This window comes from Cherax quadricarinatus, chromosome 1 (genome assembly GCF_038502225.1).
Source record: "Cherax quadricarinatus isolate ZL_2023a chromosome 1, ASM3850222v1, whole genome shotgun sequence".
NCBI lineage: Eukaryota > Metazoa > Arthropoda > Malacostraca > Decapoda > Parastacidae > Cherax > Cherax quadricarinatus.
The window spans coordinates 75,001,704-75,026,329 of NC_091292.1; the positions used below are offsets into that span (position 1 = coordinate 75,001,704).

Consider the following 24,626-nt stretch of genomic DNA (forward strand, 5'->3'; position numbering starts at 1 on the left):
GGTGGTTCGGACATGTAGAGAGAATGGAGCGAAACAGAATGACTTCAAGAGTGTATCAGTCTGTAGTGGAAGGAAGGCGGGGTAGGGGTCGGCCTAGGAAAGGTTGGAGAGAGGGGGTAAAGGAGGTTTTGTGTGCGAGGGGCTTGGACTTCCAGCAGGTATGTGTGAGCGTGTTTGATAGGAGTGAATGGAGACAAATGGTTTTTAATACTTGACATGCTGTTGGAGTGTGAGCAAAGTAACATTTATGAAGGGGTTCAGGGAAACCGGCAGGCCGGACTTGAGTCCTGGAGATGGGAAGTACAGTGCCTGCACTCTGAAGGAGGGGTGTTAATGTTGCAGTTTAAAAACTGAAGTGTAAAGCACCCTTCTGGCAAGACAGTGATGGAGTGAATGATGGTGAAAGTTTTTCTTTTTCGGGCCACCCTGCCTTGGTGGGAATCGGCCAGTGTGATAATAAAAAAAAATTTTGGAGTGGATGTGTCAGCAAATGGGTCTACGAAGGATGAGGTGAATCATAGAATTACTGAAGGGAAAAAGGTGAGTGGTGCACTGAGGAGTCTGTGGAGACAGAATTTTGTCCATGAAAGCAAAGAGGGGAATGTATGAGAGTATAGTTATACCAATGTTCTTGTATGGGTGTGAGGCATGGATTGTAAATGTTGCAACAAGGCTGGAGGCAGTGGAGATGTCATGTCTGAGGGCAATGTGTGGTGTGAATGTAATGCAGAGAATGCATATTTTAGAGATTAGGAGGAGGTGTGGGATTACCAAAACTATTATCCAGAGGGCTGAGGAGGGGTTATTTAGATGGTTTGAACATGTAGAGAGGTTGAAACAAAATAGAATGACTTCGAGAGTGTATAAATCTATAGTGGAGGGAAGGCAGGGTAGGGGTTGACCTAGGAATGGCTGGAGGAAGGGGCTAAAGGAGGTTTTGTGTGCGAGGGGCTTGGACGTCCAGCAAGCATGTGTGAGCATGTTAGATAGGAGCGAATGGAGACAAATAGTTTTTAGGACTTGACGTGCTGTTGGAGTGTAAACAAGGTAATGTTTATGAAGGGATTCAGGAAAACCGGCGGGCCGGACTTGATTTCTGGAGACAGGAAGGAGGGGTGTTAAAGTTGCAGTTTTATAACTGTACTGTAAGCATGCCTCTGGCAAGACAGTGATGGAGTGAGTGATGAAAGTTTTTTTTTTTGGGGGGCCACCCTGCCTTGGTGGGAAACAGCTGATGTGTTAATAATAACATAAGAAAGATTTAATGATTTTAAAGGTGATATGAAAAAGACCTGAAATTTTGGGCTCTAGAAAACTATCTAGAAACAGAGATTAACTTAGCGAAACCAAACGATCCACACATACAGCCTATAGATGCTGGCAACAAACTTAATGTCTTCTTTCCTACTATAAGATCAAAACTAGCAAGCAAAATCCCAAAGGCAAATACTCAGCCACAAGACTACCTCACCGGTAACTGCCCACATACTCTGTTTACAGTTCCAACAAATCCTACTGAAATTTCACTAATAATTAAATCATTAAAAAACATGGCAGGTTTTTAACAAATCTGTTGAATCTTCAACATTCCCATCCATATTCAAAACAGCAAAGGTCACCCCGATCCTCATTGGAGGCGATCCTACAGAATTAAATAACCACAGACCAATATTTAACTTGCCTTTGTTCTAAAATCTTTGAAAAAATACTCCTACCTTCTATCCTATAACATACTGAACCCCTGCCAGTTTGAGTTTAGGCCGAAAAAAAGCACGAATGATGCAGTTATTCAGATGCTCGAATAACTATATATAGCAACTGAAAAAAAATGAATATCCTCTGGGGCTCTTCATAGACCTACGGAAAGCATTTGATATAGTATACCACAATATTCTGCACCTAAAACTAGAGAATTACGGGGTCAGGGGGCACATCAGTATGTATACACAAATGACGTGACTTCCAATACTCAGCATGTAGTTGTTGGAGTGCCACAGGGAAGTGTCCTAGGTCCTCTACTCTTTCTTATTTACATCACTGACCTCCCAAATGCATCGTGACTCCTTAAACCAGTTCTATTCGCAGATGACACCACTTGCTTTTTCTCCCACCTAAACCCGGCTATACTTAGTAACACTAAACAGTGAGCTACATAAAATATCAAACTGGATGACGACCAACAAACTTACTCTCAATATAGACAAAACTTACTTCATGCTTTTTGGAAGCAAAGCATTAAATATCCAGCTAAACATATCGATAAATGGTTCACCCATTACAAGACACATTGAGGGCAAATTTCTAGGTCTCCACCTTGACTGTAATCTTAAATTTCAGACCTACATCCAGCACATAACTAAAAAAGTTTCAAAAATAGTAGGTATCCTTTCCAAGATACGATACTATGTACCCCAAAGGGCCCTCCTTACTTTATATCACTCTCTAATACCCTTACCTCACTATGGTATTCGTGCTTGGGGATCTACCACGGCCAATCACCTCAAACCTTTAATAACCCAACAAAAACTTCTCGGTGCGGATGATCACAAACTCCAGCGCCAGACAACACACCCCACCACTTTTCAAAAGCTTGAACTTAATATACAAAATATACACACTTATTGCTGTACCTACTATATATACAGAATATTAAACTCCAATATCAACCCTCCATTCAGATTTCTTCTAGACAGCTTCAACAGAGCACAGACATAACACAAGGCACAAAACACTTTTTGACATCCCTCGTGCCCCTCCCACATTATGCAAAAATGCAATGAAACAGCAAGAGGTCCCCTGCCCACAAATCAATTTAGGACTACAGTAGGGCCCCACTTATAGAGCAGGTTAGGTTCCAAGCTACTGTCAGAAAGCAGGCATCGCTGGAAAGCAGAATGCCATTTTTTCACTTATAAATGTATATAAATGCCAGATAACAAGTTTACACTAACATATATTAATTTAAGGCATTAAAAATAATAAAAAGTAAAATACACACAGTACACCCATTACTTACCTTAAAATATTTGTAGTCCTAATGTAAGGTGAGAGGTGAGTTTTATTTGTAGGAAGTCAGGTTTGGGAGGTATGATAGCCAGCCAGGTCAGCCCACCCCACCTCATCCGGAGTTTACCTGGAGAGGGTTTTGGGGTCAACGCCCCCGCGGCTCGGTCTGAGACCAGGCCTCACGGTGGATCAGGGTCTGATCAACAAGGCTGTTACTACTGGCTGCACGCAAGCTGACGTACGAACCACATCCTGGTTGGTCAGGTACTGACTTTAGGTGCCTGTCCAGTGCCTTCTTAAAGACAGCCAGGGGTCTATTGGTAATCCTCCTTACGTAGGCTGGGAGGCAGTTGAACAGTCTTGGACCCCAGGCACTTATTGTGTTGTCTCTGATTGTACTCGTTGCGCCCCTGCTTTTCATTGGGGGAATGTTGCATCTCCTGCCTAGTCTTTTGCTTTCATAGGGAGTGATTTTCGTTTGCAGGTTTGGTACCAATCCCTCCAGGAACTTCCAAGTGTATATTATCATGTATCTGTCTCGCCTGCATTCCAGGGAATACAGATCAAGGACCTTCAACCGTTCCCAGTAATTTAGGTGCCTTATCGTGCTTATATGTACCATGAAAGTTCTTTGTACACTCTCCAGGTCTGCAATGTTGCCAGCCTTGAAGGGGCCATTACTGTACAGCAGTATTCCAGCCTTGAGAGCACAAGCGATTTGAAGAGAATCATGGGCTTGGCGTCCCTAGTTTTGAAGGTTTTCATTATCCATCCTACCATTTTCCTAGTAGATGAGGTAGATACATTGTTGTGGTCTTTGAAGGCGAGGTCCCACACGTAATATGCTACGACATTTAATTAAAGTGCCCTAGAGTGATAAAATACATATACAGTACATTCATTAATTGCCTTAATATATTTGAAGTCTTAATGTAGGGTGAGGTGAGTTTTTGTAGGAAGTCGGGTTTGAGAAGTTAGGTAGCTAGCCAGGTCAGCCCACCCAACCCACAAGTACTATACTATGACATTTAATTAAAGCGCCATAGAGTGATAAAATACATATACAGTACATTCATTATTTTTTTATTATTAACACATCGGCTGATTCCCACCAAGGCAGGGTGGCCCAAAAAAGAAAAACTTTCATTCACTCCATCACTGTCTTGCCAGAGAGGTGCTTTACACTACCTTAAAATATTTGTAGTTTTAATGTAGGGTGAGAGCTGAGTTTTATATCTGTAGGAAGAAATGATGTTCTGATTGAAGGCATACGAAAGGAATAATTTTCTAGTTACCCCCAGTAATATCATAGTGACACATTTTCTCTGATATTGGACTACAAGTCGCCTGGCTACCGCAAGTACTACAAGTCGCATCTCATATTTGTTAATTTATTCTACTGGGGGGGGGCGTATTTATCATGTTTATATTTTAAGTAGCGTGTTTATTATATAATTTTGAAAAAATATCATAGATGGACTAATGGAAATGTGTATATTAACAGTAATATACGACATTTAATGCGCCCAAGAGATTATTATATGGCGTTGAGTAGCACAGTGTGTAAGTATATTTAGGTACAGGTACACATAAGTATAATTATCAGAGTACATATACAATATGCAATAACCTTAAAACACTTGAAATTTTGGAAAGTTTCCAGACATAATAGAGAGATGTGCTCATGGAGAATGTAAACAAACTGGGTGAGGGGCTTTGTATTTGAAAGACCACTTTCTGTATAGCAAGTTTTGGTCATGATTTAAAATCGCGGTATTAGTGGAACGCCGTAAGGCGAAACGCCGTAAAGCAGGGCCCTACTGTATACTCAAAAATAATCTCATCTCTCAATAATAACCATACCCACACTGCTAAACTCTAACCAAATTTAAAGCATCTCCCCCAAATATTTTTTATCCCTTAACTATTAAACCATTATTACAAACTTAAAAATGTATGTTTGTATCATTAACTGTACCTCACATTAATAATAAACAAACTTAATTACAAACTTAATAATGTATGTTTGTATCATAAATGTACTACCTCAGATTAATAATAGAGTAAAATATTGAATATTTGTATTCTACCATTCTTCACTTGTCTGGACTTACAGTGCTAATCATAACATGCCGGGGGAGCGCCCCGGCATAATACCATGACGAAACTCAAAGGCCTACCATACAGGGAGGTCTTTTTTCGTCAGTGCATTATGCCGGGTAGCAGCCATTAGCATGATGTCATGGCCTGCCACCACACTCCACAGTGACTCCTCAGTGCTCACATGGCTGATGTGGTGAGAGGAAGTGTGGCACTCTTGTCTCCCATCTGCCCCCATCTTTTGTCCAGTGTTCCCTTTGGTTTTTGGGCTATACATGTTTGATTATGGATAAAAGGAAGTCTTTAACACCTGAAACTATAGCTCAAATCATAGGGCTTCACAAAGCTTGGCACCAGACGAAAGAAATAGTGGAGAATGTTGGTGTGTGTGAGCGTTCAGTGAGGTTCTGGGTGCAGTGTTTCAAGGCTGGTGGCGGTGTCGAGTTACCGTCTGCCAAACCTCGGCCTCGTCTGTTCATACCTTAACCGTGTTAAAGAAGCAGTTAGAGAGTACACCTAAGATAACTGCTAGAGAACTGAAAGAAAAGTACCTACATCTTCTCTCAGAGGTGTCTGTAAGAACTGTTAACAGACGTGTGTCAGAAATGGGCTACAGTAGTCACTGCCAGGTTAAGAAACTGATCCTCTCCAAGCCACAGAAGAAACGTAGGCTGGATTATGCAAAGAAATATCTTGACTGGAATCCTCAACAGTGGTCTGAAGTACTTTGGAGTGATAAAGCAACCTTCACTGTCACCTGTAACTGTGGGGGACATGTACCGGCCCAGAGGTAGTGACCCGCTAGACCCACACTACACCTGTGGCACCACCAAACACCCAGACTCACCCAGAGGTAGTGACCTGCTAGACCCACACTACACCTGTGGCACCACCAAACACCCAGACTCACCCAGAGGTAGTGACCTGCTAGACCCACACTACACCTGTGGCACCACCAAACACCCAGACTCACCCAGAGGTAGTAACCTGCTAGACCCACACTACACCTGTGGCACCACCAAACACCCAGACTCACCCAGAGGTAGTGACCTGCTAGACCCACACTACACCTGTGGCACCACCAAACACCCAGACTCACCCAGAGGTAGTGACCCGCTAGACCCACACTACACCTGTGGCACCACCAAACACCCAGACTCACCCAGAGGTAGTGACCTGCTAGACCCACACTACACCTGTGGGACCACCAAACACCCAGACTCGCTCATGGTTTGGGGGTGTTTCAGAGCTCAGAGTGTTGAACTCATTGTGCTTCCCAAAAACTAGTATATGAACCAGTATAATTACCTGGAGTTATTGTGTGACAATTTACCTGAGGCGTTTGACAAGTGTGGGACTCTGGTTTTTATTCAGGATGGTGCACCATGTCATTATGCCAAATCTGTAGTTCAGTGGCTTAAGGCTGTGAAGTGAGGTTCTTTAATGACTGGCCAGGCAATTCCCCAGGCCTAAACCCTATTGAGAACCTCTGGTCAATAGTGAAACGAAGTTTACTGGACAAGAATATCAGTTCCATCCCATGGCTGGAGGCTGCTCTACATGATGCATGGAATAATATACTTTCCCAAACCCTCAAGAATTTGTGTGAGAGTCTTTGTACATGGCTAAGGGAGGGACATGATTAAGCGTAATGGACACAGCAGCAAGTATTAAAATCTCAGTAAGTGTGGAAATATATACAGGGTGTCCACAAAAACACTCCCTGATTTCAAATACGTATAACATATAACTTTATTGTAATAATCTTTCACAGTTAGTAGCTTCAGATGCAGGATTTCATTCACTTTCATGTGGTATAGGGTAGCACTTAATTAAAGGCACTCAATGTGCGCCTCTCTGGTTGCTCGGCAAACATCGATGGGATAGTCTAGTTCTTCCAGACGCTCTGCAGCATATCTGGAGTTATCGTGCGAACTGCTTCAGTGATCGAAAGTTTCAGCTCCTCATGGGTGGCAGGTACTGGTGGTACGTGAACTTTGCTCTTCATGTACCCCGAAAGAAGGAAGACACAAATACTTAGGTCCGGTGACCTCACAGGCCACTTGCAGAGGTCACCAGACCTAACTGTCTGTAACTTCTTTCTTTGGGGGTACGCGAACAGCACAGTTTACGTACCACCACTACCTGCAACCCTGGAGGAGCTGAAAATTTCGATCACTGAAGCAGTTTGCAGAGCGTTTGGACCGAACTGGACCATAGCATCGATGTTTGCTGAGCAACCAGAGGGGCGCACATTGAATCCTTTAATGCTACCCTATACCACATGAAACTGAATGAAATCCTGCATCTGAAGCTACTAACTGTGAAATATTATTATAATAAAGTTACATGTTATACCGGTTTGAAATCAGGGAGTGTTTTTGTGGTATGTGTTTGTGTTTTGGTACATGGGGCGAAGAGGCGGCATAATGCCGTGACTATCACTGTAAATAGTCTTTAAGTATTAGATTAAATCTGCCCGAAATGCCTCTGCATGATAGTGGCTTTCTTTGTACCAATCAAATTATGAAATATAATCACACATTGCAACCTTAGCAAAGAAATAAAATTTTGATTTTTGATTAGATGCATGGTGTATCCTAGGATTATCCTAGGTGCATTCTTGAGCAACTATCCAGGGTTCATCCTTGAGGAACTATTCAGGATACATTCTTGAAGAACAATTCAGGGTTCATCCTTGAGAAACTATCCAGGGCCACATTCTTGAAGAACTCGTCATTTTTCATCCTTTATTGTTTTATCTGACCCAACCCAGTAGATCATGCCACTTTCATTTGGGCTCTCAAGGTTATACCATTGATTAATTGGTTTGTTGATTTCTATGTTTCTGAAGCGTAACTTCACCTGTAAAAAAAATAAAAGGCATATATTAATTTCCCAATGGTTTTTTTTCAGACAAAATTTTGGGTAATGTACAGATTCAATTTCTGGAAACTGAAGCCCAAATTTTATCATCCTATGCTTTTCACTCAATTAATTTTTGTAACAAAACATAGTATTTGGTCAAACCAATGTTAAAAACAAACTGCAAAATTCGTTCAAAGATTAGATATATAAACTTTGCCTTATATTTTTTTTGTGGATGCATCATAACCAATAAGTCTGAGGATAATCAAAGCTATTAAAAAAGAAACAATTCAAAATACCCATATTTGCCACTGAGTATATGACTACCCTCAGGAGGATAGTCATATACTACCCTCAGGAGGATAGTCATATACTACCCTCAGGAGGATAGTCATATACTACCCTCAGGAGGATAGTCATATACTACCCTCAGGAGGATAGTCATATACTACCCTCAGGAGGATAGTCATATACTACCCTCAGGAGGATAGTCATATACTACCCTCAGGAGGGTAGTCGTATACTACCCTCAGGAGGGTAGTCATATACTACCCTCAGGAGGATAGTCATATACTACCCTCAGGAGGGTAGTCATATACTACCCTCAGGAGGATAGTCATATACTACCCTCAGGAGGGTAGTCAAATACTACCCTCAGGAGGATAGTCATATACTACCCTCAGGAGGATAGTCATATACTACCCTCAGGAGGATAGTCATATACTACCCTCAGGAGGATAGTCATATACTACCCTCAGGAGGATAGTCATATACTACCCTCAAAAGGGTAGTCATATACTACCCTCAGGAGGGTAGTCATATACTACCCTCTGGAGGGTAGTCATATACTACCCTCAGGAGGGTAGTCATATACTACCCTCAGGAGGATAGTCATATACTACCCTCAGGAGGATAGTCATATACTACCCTCAGGAGGATAGTCATATACTACCCTCAGGAGGATAGTCATATACTACCCTCAGGAGGGTAGTCATATACTACCCTCAGGAGGATAGTCATATACTACCCTCAGGAGGATAGTCATATACTACCCTCAGGAGGATAGTCATATACTACCCTCTGGAGGGTAGTCATATACTACCCTCAGGAGGGTAGTCATATACTACCCTCAGGAGGGTAGTCATATACTACCCTCAGGAGGGTAGTCATATACTACCCTCAGGAGGGTAGTCATATACTACCCTCAGGAGAATAGTCATATACTACCCTCAGGAGGATAGTCATATACTACCCTCAGGAGGATAGTCATATACTACCCTCAGGAGGATAGTCATATACTACCCTCAAAAGGGTAGTCATATACTACCCTCAGGAGGATAGTCATATACTACCCACAGGAGGATAGTCATATACTACCCTCAAAAGGGTAGTCATATACTACCCTCAGGAGGGTAGTCATATACTACCCTCAGGAGGGTAGTCATATACTACCCTCAGGAGGGTAGTCATATACTACCCTCAGGAGGATAGTCATATACTACCCTCAGGAGGATAGTCATATACTACCCTCAGGAGGATAGTCATATACTACCCTCAGGAGGATAGTCATATACTACCCTCAAAAGGGTAGTCATATACTACCCTCAGGAGGGTAGTCATATACTACCCTCTGGAGGGTAGTCATATACTACCCTCAGGAGGGTAGTCATATACTACCCTCAGGAGGGTAGTCATATACTACCCTCAGGAGGGTAGTCATATACTACCCTCAGGAGGGTAGTCATATACTACCCTCAGGAGGATAGTCATATACTACCCTCTGGAGGGTAGTCATATACTACCCTCAGGAGGGTAGTCATATACTACCCTCAGGAGGGTAGTCATATACTACCCTCAGGAGGGTAGTCATATACTACCCTCAGGAGGGTAGTCATATACTACCCTCAGGAGGGTAGTCATTTAGTTAGGTGGCGTACATGTGTTAACAAATATGACACCTGGGTAACTTTATTTAGGAAACGTTTTGCTCATCAGGCTTTATCAATCTATTAATAACGATTAATAAAGTCCTTGGTGGACAGTCTCTCTTAAATAAACATACAGTACCCATATGTAACACCAGGGTCTTATTAACCATCAAGTTGGTATTATATACCTCTGACCTGTCTGTGTCCTGCTTCTGGAGAGGATGGTTAAATTCATCACTACCTTTTTATAATGACCAATAAAATATTATGAAAAAGTGAGGACCAACAACGCTGTCAGTGATCTCCCAAAAGTTGAATTACTGCTGGAAAATAGTCAGAGAACGGTAGCTTCCCTGTAGGAGACTGTGAGGGCCTGTTGAACTCTCTAAAGAGCCCACAAGTTTATTTCTCAAACTGATGCATATTCAGGCATTCAACAAAATACAACCTATATGTGCAAGCTAATATTAAGGCACTGCCAGTGTTGACTGAGGGGATATGATAAATCAAGGATTTGAATTATTTGCAGTGTACTCTGAGAGGACAGCAGCAGCAAGAACATACATCTCTGTGAACTGTGATAGTCAGCCTTGGCTCATGTGATTAGGAAAAATAGCTGTGCATTCCACTTCACCAGAGGATTTAGAACCGTCAATGTACACAGAAGTTGGGTCACAAAGACTTTCCAAGATGGTAGAGATTTATATCTGTTCAATGGTACTGCAACCTGATCTTAGGCCACACCTCATAAATTAAACAGTGAAATATTTCAGGAGTAAGAACTATTAAGAAACACACAGGAAAGCAAAATATTTCAAGTACTGAATGCCAGTAGAAATCTGTATGGTTTACGTGGCATCTTAATGTTTGCAAGGCAGAGAGAAAAAGTCAGCAACTTGGCCAGAATGCAAAACATCGAATGGGCTTCTATTTCACACTTGCCTGCGTTGTATGACCCTTGTAGGTTTAACACTTCGTTTGATTATAATAATAATATTTCACACTTGCATAGCTGGATGGTAAAACTTCTTTGGATGGTTGCTGTTTACCAGCCTACTACTAAAGTATTGTAATAAGGGATAGGAAGAATAAAAGAGGAAATGCTGTAGGCCTAAGGACTTTACAGTACGTCCATTTGCATAAGCTAAAGGGGACATACTGTAATAAGTGGAGATGATTAAAACTGTTAAATTTTACTATAGTCAGTAATAATTTTAAAGATACTCTAGTTGGATCATTTGGGTCATAACAAAAAAAAAAGGTAACAGAGACAATCAATATCTGGGTGATCCCACAATGACTGGATGTTAGACTCTACAGACAAGTTCTCTTACTGGGTATGACTTTTAAGATCCCTAGACCCAAGTGTGATCCTTGATGATGAACACCGAGTATTGTTCGTAGCATTCTTTTGGCAAGCATATCTATATTCTCTGATCCTTGTGTTCAGGTCCCTGGAAGTTTCTCTTAAGTCATATTTCTCACAGCCTCCACAAGCTATGTAGTCTCTGACAGATATCCTTGGGTATACTCATTTTCACAGTCTTTGATGGTACTTGAAGATATGCTAGCAACTCTGATGTTGGCTTTGGCCAATGTATTAGATAGGTTATTGTTTATGTTATTCACAGGTGATTATGTGTCTGACAGGGGAGACGTCTTGTCTCGAGGGACACAGGTGAAAAATAAATCCTGTGGGCTCTCAAGAAAAATACAGTAATAATGCCACATTTAGTTCTCTTATTGTGACGGGACAATAAATGCAGTATGTAATTCTTTTTGTTGGGGGTTTAAGGTAAACCTTAATAATAATAACAAGAACAGGGTGGGTGAGGCACTGTCAACAAATTTTGCTGAGAATAAGAAAAAAATTTGGAGTGAGATAAACAGGTTGAGAAAGCCTAGGGAGCGAATGGATTTGTCAGTTAAAAACAGAATAAGGGAGTTAGTAGATGGGGAGCTGGAGGTATTGGGAAGATAGCGGGAATATTTTGAGGAACTTTTAAATGATTTTGAAGAGAGGGAGGCAGTAATCTCATGCACTGGCCAGGGAAGTACAGCATCTTTTAGGAGTGAAGAAGAGCAGGATGTGAGTGTGGGGGAGGTGTGTGAGGCATTACGTAGAATGAAAGGGGGTAAAGCGGCTGGAACTGACGGGATCATGACAGAAATGTTTAAAGCAGGAGGCGATGTAGTGTTGGAGAGGTTGGTATTTTGGTTTAATAAATGTATTGAAGAGGGGAAGGTACCTAGGGATTGGCAGAGAACATGTAAAGTCCCTTTATATAAAGGTTCAAAAGAGGCTGTAAAAATTATAGGGGAATAAGTTTAATGAGTGTACCAGCTAAAGTGTACAGTAGGGTTCTTACTGAAAGAATTAGAGGTAAGTCAGAGAGTAGGACTGCAGATGAACAATGAGGTTTTAGAGTGGGTAGGGGATGTGTAGCTCAAGTGTTTACATGTTTACATTGAAGCATATATGTAAACAGTATTTAGATAAAGGTAGGTAAATTTTTATTACATTTATGGATTTAGAAAAGGCATTTGATAGAGTGGATAGGGGAGCAACGTGGCAAATGCTGCAAGTATATGGAATAGGTAGTAAGTTACTAAATGCTGTAAAGAGTTTTTGTGACGATAGAGGCTCAGGTTAGGGTGTGTAGAAGAGAGGGAGATTACTTCCCAGTAAAAGTAGGTCTTAGACAGGGATGTGTAATGTCACCATGGTTGTCTAACATATTTGTAAAAGAAGTAAATGCTAGGGTGTTGGGGAGAGGAGTGGGATTAAATTATGGGGAATGAAATGCAAAATGGGAGTTGACACAGTTACTTTTTGTTGATGATACTGTGCTTAGGGGAGATTCTAAAGAAAAGTTGCAAAGGTTAGTGGATGAGTTTGGGAGGATGTGTAAAGGTAGAAAATTGGAAGTGAACATAGATAAGAGTAAGGTGATGAGGGTATCAAACGATTTAAATAAAGAAAAAATGGATATCATATTGGAGGGAGGGAGTATGGAAGAAGTGAATGTGTTCATATATTTGGGAGTTGACTTCTCAGCATATGGGTTTATGATGGATGAGGTTAACAATAGAATTGATGAAGGAAAAAAGGTGAGTGGTGCGTTGAGGTATCTGTGGAGATAAACAAAACATTATCCATGGAGGCAAAGAAGGGAATGTACGAGAGTATAGTGGTACCAACACTTTTACGTGGGTTTGAAGCTTGGGTTGTAAATGCTGCAGCAAGGAGGAGGCTGGAGGCAGTGGAGATGTCGTGTCTATGGGCAATGTGTGGTGTAAATATTATGCAGAGAATTCGTTGTGTGGAAATTAGGAGGAGGTGTGAAGTTACTAAAAGTATTAGTCAGAGGGCTGAAGAGGTGTTGTTGAGGTGGTTTGGTTATTTAGAGAGATCGAAACAAAGTAGAATGACTTGTAGAGTGTATAAATCTGTATGAGAAGGAAGGTGGGGTACCTGGAGTATACCTGGAGAAGGTTTTGGAGATCAACGCCCCCGCGGCTCGGTCTGAGACCAGGCTTCGTGGTGGATCATGGTCTGATCAACCAGGCTGTTACTGCTGGCTGCACGCAAACTGACATACGAACCACAGCCCGGCTGGTCAAGTACTGACTGTAGGTGCCTATCAAGTGCCTTCTTGAAGACAGCCAGGGATCTAATGGTAATCCCCCTTATGTGTGTTGGGAGGCAGTTGAACAGTCTTGGGCTCTGGACACTTATTGTGTTGTCTCTCAGTGTACTCGTGGTGCCCCTGCTTTTCACTGGGGGAATGTTGCATCTCCTGCCGAGTCTTTTGCTTTCATAGGGAGTGATTTTCGTGTGCAGGTTTGGTACTAATCCCTCTAGGATTTTCCAAGTGTATATTATCATGTATCTCTCTCGCCTGTGTTCCAGCTTGAAGACTGCCAGTAATCTTTTGCTTCGGGCCCCTCTTATTGTATGGGTGCTAGTGACACCCCTGATTTGCATCGTGTCTTTTGCTTTCAGTGTTTCGTGTGCAAGTTCTACTATCCCTCTAGGATTTTAGTATATAATCATGTATCTCTCCCTTTTCCAGGGAATACAGGTTTAGGAACCTGCTCCCAATATTGAGGTGTTTTATCGTTATGTAGTTCTCTGTACATTTTCTAGGTCAATTTCGCCTGTTAGTGTGTTCTAGATAGAACACCTGGAATACAAATCAAGGGACTTCAACTGTTCCCAGTAATTTAGGTGCCTTATCGTACTTATGTGTGCCGTGAAAGTTCTTTGTACACTCTCCAGGTCAGCAGTTTCGCCTGCCTTGAAGGGGGGCAGGTTGCGTGCAGCAGTATTCCACACTATTGAGAACAAGCGATTTCAAGAGAATCATCATGGGCTTAGCATCCCTAGTTTTGAAGGTTCTAATTATCCATTCTATCATTTTCCTTGCAGATGCGGTTGATACATTGTTGTGGTGTTTGAAGGTGAGATCCTCTTTCATATTACTTTTTCGCTCTATTGTATGGTTAGAATTTGTTGTATACCCCAATACAGTTTTAATTTCCACAAGTTTTCCATATCTGAGTAGTTGAAATTTCTCTTCATTGAACTTCATATTGTTTTGAGTGGCCATTTGAAGATTTGGTTGATGTCCGCTTGGAGTCTTGTGGTGTCATGGCAATTTGGGTGTCATCCGCAAAGGATGGGAGCAAGTACTGTGCCTGGTGGAACAGAGCTTTCACTGTAGCTGCCTCGGACTTTACTCTGTTTACTATTACTTTCTGTGTTCTATTTGTCAGGAAGTTATAGATCCATCTACCAACTTTTCCTCTTATTCCTTTATTAAGCATTTTGTGCATTATTACACTATGGTCACACCTGTCCAAGGCTTTTGCAAAGTCTGTGTATACTACATCTGCATTTTGTCTATCCTCTATAGCATCCAAGACTTTGTCCTAGTGGTCCAGTAGCTGGGACAGGCAGGAGCGACCTGCTCTAAACCCATGTTGCCCTGGGTTGTATAATTGATGGGCATCTAGGTGGTTGGCGATCTTGCTTCTTAGAACCTTTTCAAAGATTTTTATGATATGGGATGTTAGTGCTAGAGGTCTGTAGTTCTTTGCAATTGCTCTACTGCCACCTTTGTAGAGTGGGGTAGGGGTCGTCCTCGAGAAAGTTGGAGGGAGGGGTTTGTGGGTAAGGGGCTTGGACTTCCAGCAAGCGTGCATGACTATGTTGGATAGGAGTGAATGGAGACGAATGTTTTTTGGGCCCTGACGAGCTGTTGGAGTGTGAGCCGGGTAATATTTTGTGAAGGGATTCAAGGAAACCAGGTAGCCGGAAAATGGGAAGTACAATGCCTGTGCTTCAAAAGAGGGGTTAGGGATATTGGCAGTTTGGAGGGACATCTAAACTTTCGTATCTGAGCGCCTCTGCAAAGACAGTGATTATGTATGAGTGATGGCGAAAGTGTTGAATGATGAAATTTTTTTTCTTTCTTTTTGGGTTTTTCTTTCATTTGGGTCACTCTGCCTAGGTGGGAAACAGCCGTGTTAAAAAAAATATGCAAAGTACATGATTTTCCTGTTATAGATCTAACTGACATCACTGACATACTATATAGAAAGCCCCTGGTTATGTAAAGCACTTCTGACAGCCAAAGTAATCTTGTCCCCCAGGATGCCACCCACAACAGTCAGCTAACAGCCAGGTACCTACTTCCTGCTAAGTGAAGAGGAGCAATAAAAATAAGGAAACATGCCCAACACTTTATCCGTTCGGGGGAGTGATTCCAGACCTTCAGTGAAAAGATTTATATAATTATGATCATGGGGGGGGGAGCGCTAAACTCCTAGGATTATACAGCGCATGTGGGGGGAATGGAAAGTATTCAGGCTCAATTCAGGGAACCGGAGCACAGATCCAATTCCCTAGATCAAGAGCTCCTCGCCAGCGTCAAAGAACCTCCCTTGAAGGTTAGTTAGTTTAAGTTTAATATGTTTATTATGCACCCCATACCCATCCTGTGGGCGGTAGTCAAAAGATTACAGAGGTACATAATGGGTCCAGGGACTGGGCCTCAAAGTTTTGATAGCTGAGCAAGCTACAGAGGCAATGAACTCACAATTTACAAAGGTAATGAACTCACAATTTACAAAGGTAATGAACTCCAGGTAGGTCTAGTCACAATCATTACAAGTTACAAAGGTATTTACAGATTACAGAGGTACACAATGGGTCCAGGGACCGGGCTCCAAAGTTTTGATGGCTGAACTAGGTACAAGGTAATGAACTCACAAGTTACAAAGGTAATGAACTCACAAGTTACAAAGGTAATGAATACTGTAAGAATGGTTACTTACGTTTATACATGGCTGCAATCATGAACAAATTTTAGAGTAATGAGCAATTCACACTTCCACACCCGGTCACAACTGTAGTGAGTTATTGGTGCAAATGTTGATTGCTGAGTCTCTCTCTCTCTCACACACACACACACACACACACACACACACACATACAAATTCATACACACACACACATAAACACACACACACACACACACACACAAACTCATACACACACGCACACACACTCATACTCACACACACTCATACACACACTCACACTCATACACACACACACTCATACTCACACACACACACACACACACACACACACACACACACACACACACACACACACACACACACACACACACATGCACACATGTGGTAATGCTTTATTTACAGCTAGCAAAGTCAGGGTATTTCTCCAGAATGGTCTGTAATATACCACTGTGGATAAAATACTTAGCCATTTCTTGAACACTTCTGAGTGAGTTGTTTCTAAATTCATTAATTTTATCGCACTCCAGTACATAATGACGCAGGGTGTGACAATAATCCATCTGGCAAAGTTTACATTTCGTTTGGTCTACATCTGGTGGTGGTGATTTAACCTGCCAAAGATACTTGTAACCCAGCCGGAGCCGGGCGGTAGTGACATCCAAGAGTCTGCTTATTTTGTTGGATGCACCATAGACATGTGGCTCCTCCTGCATGATAGAATGATGATAGATGGACTCACTGGTGTCAATCTCCCTGAGCCTTAAGTCCATAAAATTCAGCTGAAGTTCTTTTCGTATTATTGTTCTCAAACTACTACCTGACAAGCCAAGATTGTAATCTACTCCCTCTTTGAAAGCATACAGCTTAGCCAATTTATCAGTTCTATCATGCATCTGAAGACCAATGTGAGATGGAATCCACAGCATGTGCACTCTGACTCCACTGTCCACAATCCTACCATACCTGTGTCTGGCTTCTGACACAAGCATGCCACAATTTATGCTTAATGAGTTGAGAGCATTTATGGATGACAGAGAATCAGTTACAATTAAACTGTCAATCTTTGATACATAGATGCATTTCAGTGCAAGGAGTATGGCAAACAGTTCTTAAGCAGAGATTATCTTATTAAGCGGGTTCGAGGTATTGAGGCACATTATATACTGAGTCAAAAAAGGAGAATTAGTGTGCACTACCTAGCAGAGTTTACTGCCAGAGGGGAATCTTAGGCCTGTGTCCCGTGTGCAAAATAATAATAATAGAACTTTTCTTTGTCAGACGAAAGAAAGTTTCCATGATAACATTGTGTATACATAGTGTATAGTGTATACTACAGTGGCTCCCTAGTATATAGATGATAAAGGCTAAAGTGTCATTTGAAAACAGATGAATTTGTAAATGAAGTGATAAGCCTATAGAGGCAGGTGCCAGAAGTCGCCAGAATCTTACCACAGTGGTCAGCTGTTTTAATAATCTTCCTGGCCTGCTAGTGTACTTGCATATAATCTAGTGATACCAGTGAATAGCAGAATACAGTGCTGTAGTAGCAACTAACCAGTATTATAATGGTACTTAGTGGAGTGGAGTGACTTTCATTAGTTTCTTTTATCTTGAAATACCAGACGTATACTGTGAATTTCATATAACCTGTAGTTACCAGCGGTCGCAATATACACAATGAGAAGCAATTATTACTACAGAAAAAGCGTCCTTCCTCCAAAATTTCCACCAGTCAACTATAGTGATAATATAGCATTTATTGTGGTGGAGACGAAAAAAAACTAGAAAAGCTAGATACAGCGATTGATAAACAAGGGTTGAGGCTCGACCGTTCGTCATTGTAGGAGCTGCCAGCAATCACCAGTTTCTTCAACACGCAAGTTATACTTTTGTATCAATCAAATCACATATTACTCGGGTAGATAATTTCCAGTAGATCCTTCATGTGTTAGCCCAAATCACCGACCAGTATGTTTTAAATAAGTGACCCACTGATCAGATCAGATCGACTGGTCCGAAACCTTGACTGGTCCGAACCCTTGATGGTCCGAACCCTTGACTGGTTTCAAACGGATTTGTTGGACAATAAAGCAGACTGTAAACGGATGGGGTTGTAGGCGCCCTTATCAAACACAAACAATAAATATAAATCAGGAACGTACACGGTAAGCTGTCCAATATACAAGTACAGTTAGAAATAGAAATACAAATAGCTAGAGCTTCATTTAAGGAGGTTATTAATAGAATATTCAAGAGGTTGCTAGTAGAATTACAGTAAATCAACCATTCAAATCATTATGAAGCTCTGTGTAGTCTGCGGTCAATCAAACAAACGGGCTTCCACATGGATAAATTGTCTTTTTTTGTGGAAATTGGTGTCACGCCCCTTGTGCAGATATCCAAGAACTATCTACAAGCAGTATTAAAACAGGGAAGTGTTTTTGGGTATGCCCAAATGAGATAAATCTGTGGACTAAAATCACAAGGGTATTAAAAGAGGATAACATCAAAGCTGCTTTCATAGAAAACCTGGAAGCTTTCTACAACAGATGGGAACATAAAAAGTCTGGGCTGAATGGTACTGCCCTTGATACTGGCCATGTAGTCAGAAACTGTAAGGCTGGAGGTGATGTCCTGGTAGTCAGTAAATGTGGGGCTGATAGTGCTGTCCTGGGAGACAGTGGTGGTGAAGCTGGAGGTGCTGTCCTGGGAGACAGTAATGGTGAAGCTGGAGGTGCTGTCCTGGGAGACAGTAATGGTGAGTTTACATGGAGTTTACCTGGAGAGAGTTCCGGGGGTCAATGCCCCCGCGGCCCGGTCTGTGACCAGGCCTCCTGGTGGATCAGAGCCTGATCAACCAGGCTGTTGCTGCTGGCTGCACACAAACAAACGTACGAGCCACAGCCCGGCTGATCCGGAACTGACTTTAGGTGCTTGTCCAGTGCCAGCTTGAAGACTGCCAGGGGTCTGTTGGTAATCCCCCTTATGTGTGCTGGGAGGCAGTTGAACAGTCTTGGGCCCCTGACACTTATTGTATGGTCTCTTAACGTGCTAGTGACACCCCTGCTTTTCATTGGGGGATGGTGCATCGTCTGCCAAGTCTTTTGCTTTCGTAGTGAGTGATTTTCGTGTGCAAGTTCGGTACTAGTCCCTCTAGGATTTTCCAGGTGTATATAATCATGTATCTCTCCCTCCTGCGTTCCAGGGAATACAGGTTTAGGAACCTCAAGCGCTCCCAATAATTGAGGTGTTTTATCTCCGTTATGCGTGCCGTGAAAGTTCTCTGTACATTTTCTATGTCGGCAATTTCACCTGCCTTGAAAGGTGCTGTTAGTGTGCAGCAATATTCCAGCCTAGATAGAACAAGTGACCTGAAGAGTGTCATCATGGGGTTGGCCTCCCTAGTTTTGAAGGTTCTCATTATGCATCCTGTCATTTTTCTAGCAGATGCGATTGATACAATGTTATGGTCCTTGAAGGTGAGATCCTCCGACATGATCACTCCCAGGTCTTTGACATTGGTGTTTCGCTCTATTTTGTGGCCAGAATTTGTTTTGTACTCTGATGCAGATTTAATTTCCTCATGTTTACCATATCTGAGTAATTGAAATTTCTCATCGTTGAACTTCATATTGTTTTCTGCAGCCCACTGAAAGATTTGGTTGATGTCCGCCTGGAGCTTTGCAGTGTCACAAATAGAAGACACTGTCATGCAGATTCGGGTGTCATCTGCAAAGGAAGACACGGTGCTGTGGCTGACATCCTTGTCTATGTCGTATATGAGGATGAGGAACAAGATGGGAGCGAGTACTGTGCCTTGTGGAACAGAGCTTTTCACCGTAGCTGCCTCGGACTTTACTCTGTTGACGACTACTCTCTGTGTTCTGTTAGTGAGGAAATTATAGATCCATCGACCGACTTTTCCTGTTATTCCTTTAGCACGCATTTTGTGCGCTATTACGCCATGGTCACACTTGTCGAAGGCTTTTGCAAAGTCTGTATACATTACATCTGCATTCTTTTTGTCTTCTAGTGCATTTAGGACCTTGTCGTAGTGATCCAATAGTTGAGACAGACAGGAGCGACCTGTTCTAAACCCATGTTGCCCTGGGTTGTGTAACTGATGGGTTTCTAGATGGGTGGTGATCTTGCTTCTTAGGACCCTTTCAAAGATTTTTATGATATGGGATGTTAGTGCTATTGGTCTGTAGTTCTTTGCTGTTGCTTTACTGCCCCCTTTGTGGAGTGGGGCTATGTCTGTTGTTTTTAGTAACTGTGGGACGACCCCCTGTCCCGGGAGACAGTAATGGTGAAGCTGGAGATTTTGTCCAGGTAGTCGGGAATTATACGCAGGAAGGAATACATATAAATGACCTCATAGGGGACAGGAGCCGTAGTAAGGAAACAAGTGTAGTCAAAGATAAGATAAAACCAATATTGCAAACTAGAAATACCACAGGAAATAGCAAACAAGAGGACTCCACTAGCAATAGTGAGGATATATTACCAAAAACAACTGGTGGGAGCTCCATTGTTGGTGCTAGGGAGGATAGGAATAAGACAGGGAAACATGCACCAACAGGGAATACAGTCACAGAAACCCAAGGCAAACGGAAGCCAAGCCTGTGCACATACTATGCACTTGGTATCTGCAGGCATGGGAAATCTGGAAAAACAGACGGGATGTACAACTATGACCACCCTAGAAAATGTCATGCCCATATGACAACAGGAAAATGCAAACTCCCTTCCTGTAAGCTTTTTCACCCTGAACTGTGTACCTCTTCAGTACATGAAAGACTGTGCTATAACTTAAATTGCCAGGCACACCATCTAAAGGGGACAAAAAGATACAAAACATCCAGGCCATGGGAAAACCTGGGAAGCCACAGCCACTCAAGAGGGAGAGGTTTTTTAGTGCCAGGAAGGAAAAAAAACTGGCAGGAAATGGCAGAAATCGCACACCAAATCCAGTCATTCCTGGAGTGGAACCACAGTCGATGGCCTCCACTCCAAACCAACAGATACAGATACTAATGCCGGAAAAAAATCCCCCCCCCAGTACCAACAATACCACCAGTCTGATGACATTCTTCTTTGCAAATATACAGGGTTTAAAGCCAGCAACAAACAACAAAATACCTTTCGTCCGTGGACTGCTTGCAGAGGCAAAGGCAATGTTCACGGCTTTCACTGAGACCCACATAAAGGATCACTTGGACAACGAAATATGGATCCCAGGTTACAACCTATACAGATGTGACAGAGTGAACAGGCAAAGGAGGGGGGTTGGCCTGTACATTGCAGAGTCACTTGTTTGCACAGAATTGCTTAATGCCTCAAATGATGTAGTGGAAGTTTTAGCAGTAAAGGTCGAGAACCAAAACCTAGTCATTGTGGTAGTCTACAAGCCTCCGGATGCAACATCCCAGCAATTCCAGGAACAGTTGTTAAAAATTGACCACTGTCTGGAAAATCTTCCAGCTCCTGCACCCAACATCTTGCTCCTGGGGGATTTCAACTTAAGGCACCTAAAATGGAGGAATATAGCAAATAATATTGTTGCAGAAATAACACCAGGAGGCAGCTCTGATGAAAACTCACACTCACACGAGCTTTTAAATCTCTGCACAAAATTCAATTTAAACCAGCAAATAATAGAGCCTACTAGACTGGAGAATACACTAGACCTCATCTTCACTAACAATGATGATCTGATAAGAAATGTCACCATATCAAAAACAATATACTCAGATCACAACAGATCACAACATAATTGAGGTTCAGACATGTATGCATTGACTCAAGGGAGGAACACGGCAACCGACCCGTTAGAGCTATCCAGACCGACATAATGAGACTAGTCACGAGGGAGCATTCACCAAATTCAACTTCAATAACAAAAACATAAAGTGGGACCAAGTAAACCAAGTCCTAACCGATATAAGCTGGGAAGATATACTAAGCAACACAGACCCCAACTTATGCCTAGAACAGATTAACTTGGTGGCACTCGATGTATGCACAAGGCTTATTCCTCTAAGAAAAAGGAGGAGTCGATGTAAAATAGAAAGAGACAGGCGCTCCCTTTACAGGCGACGGAAAAGAATAACAGAGCGGCTAAAAGAGGTCAATATATCTGAAATGCGTAGGGAGACACTGGTCAGAGAAATAGCAAGCATCGAACCTAAGCTAAAGGAATCTTATAGGAGTCAGGAATCGCGGGAAGAACTAAAAGCCATAAATGAAATCGAAAGAAACCCAAAGTATTTCTTCTCCTATGCCAAATCAAAGTCGAGAACAACGTCCAGTATTGGGCCCATACTTAAACAAGATGGGTCCTACACAGATGACAGCAAGGAAATGAGTGAGCTACTCAAGTCCCAATATGACTCAGTTTTTAGCAAGCCGCTAACCAGACTGAGAGTCGAAGATCAAAATGAATTTTTTATGAGAGAGCCACAAAATTTGATTAACACAAGCCTATCCGATGTTATCCTGATGCCAAATGACTTCGAACAGGCGATAAATGACATGCCCATGCACTCTGCCCCAGGGCCAGACTCATGGAACTCCGTGTTCATCAAGAACTGCAAGAAGCCCCTATCACGAGCCTTTACCATCCTATGGAGAGGGAGCATGGACACGGGGGTCGTCCCACAGTTACTAAAAACAACAGACATAGCCCCACTCCACAAAGGGGGCAGTAAAGCAACAGCAAAGAACTACAGACCAATAGCACTAACATCCCATATCATAAAAATCTTTGAAAGGGTCCTAAGAAGCAAGATCACCACCCACCTAGAAACCCATCAGTTACACAACCCAGGGCAACATGGGTTTAGAACAGGTCGCTTCTGTCTGTCTCAACTATTGGATCACTACGACAAGGTTCTAAATGCGCTAGAAGACAAAAAGAATGCAGATGTAATATATACAGACTTTGCAAAAGCCTTCGACAAGTGTGACCATGGCGTAATAGTGCACAAAATGCGTGCTAAAGGAATAACAGGAAAAGTCGGTCGATGGATCTATAATTTCCTCACTAACAGAACACAGAGAGTAGTCGTCAACAGAGTAAAGTCCGAGGCAGCTACGGTGAAAAGCTCTGTTCCACAAGGCACAGTACTCGCTCCCATCTTGTTCCTCATCCTCATATCCGACATAGACAAGGATGTCAGCCACAGCACCGTGTCTTCCTTTGCAGACGACACCCGAATCTGCATGACAGTGTCTTCCATTGCAGACACTGCAAGGCTCCAGGCGGACATCAACCAAATCTTTCAGTGGGCTGCAGAAAACAATATGAAGTTCAACGATGAGAAATTTCAATTACTCAGATATGGTAAACACGGGGAAATTAAATCTTCATCAGAGTACAAAACAAATTCTGGCCACAAAATAGAGCGAAACACCAACGTCAAAGACCTGGGAGTGATCATGTCGGAGGATCTCACCTTCAAGGACCATAACATTGTATCAATCGCATCTGCTAGAAAAATGACAGGATGGATAATGACAACCTTCAAAACTAGGGAGGCCAAACCCATGATGACACTCTTCAGGTCACTTGTTCTATCTAGGCTGGAATACTGCTGCACACTAACAGCACCTTTCAAGGCAGGTGAAATTGCTGACCTAGAAAATGTACAGAGAACCTTCACGGCGCGCATAACGGAGATAAAACACCTCAATTACTGGGAGCGCTTGAGGTTCCTAAACCTGTATTCCCTGGAACGCAGGCGGGTGAGATACATGATTATATACACCTGGAAAATCCTAGAGGGACTAGTACCGAACTTGCACACGAAAATCACTCACTACGAAAGCAAAAGACTTGGCAGACGATGCAACATCCCCCCAATGAAAAGCAGGGGTGTCACTAGCACGTTAAGAGACCATACAGTAAGTGTCAGGGGCCCGAGACTGTTCAACTGCCTCCCAGCATACATAAGGGGGATTACCAACAGACCCCTGGCAGTCTTCAAGCTGGCACTGGACAAGCACCTAAAGTCGGTTCCTGACCAGCCGAGCTGTGGCTCGTACGTTGGTTTGCGTGCAGCCAGCAGCAACAGCCTGGTTGATCAGGCTCTGATCCACCAGGAGGCCTGGTCACAGACCGGGCCGCGGGGGCGTTGACCCCCGGAACTCTCTCCAGGTAAACTCCAGGTAAACTGCTGGCTATGATATTGTCAACACATCTCAGACATGTTAGAACTTTAGGGATGTGAATTTTTTTTCTCTCCTCCTCCAAATACTGCATATAAAAGTTCGCCATGAACCAAAGAAGCAGACAGGTGAAATAAACTTCGTTTAGAATTAGCATTGATTCCCACAACCAAAACGTTTGTATAAAACTCAGGTTCGTTCTTAGTCTCAGAAGTATTGCCTAGT

At 42.5% G+C, this 24,626-nt stretch overlaps 1 protein-coding gene across 2 annotated transcripts in view; it reads right to left on the minus strand.

The window, feature by feature from the left end:
- Nucleotides 1-4,709: 4,709 nt before the first annotated feature.
- LOC128688916 (uncharacterized) overlaps nt 4,710-24,626 on the minus strand; it is a 46,837-nt gene continuing 26,920 nt past the window's right edge. The window contains exon 9 of one of the 2 annotated variants that reach the window (XM_070082854.1): nt 4,710-7,971. In XM_070082854.1, coding sequence (XP_069938955.1) covers nt 7,843-7,971 — 129 coding nt within the window. In that variant the 3' untranslated portion in view covers nt 4,710-7,842. Of the gene's footprint in view, nt 7,972-18,707; nt 18,975-24,626 lie in introns of those variants that run through there. The other variant, XM_070082845.1, reaches the window with a different exon arrangement.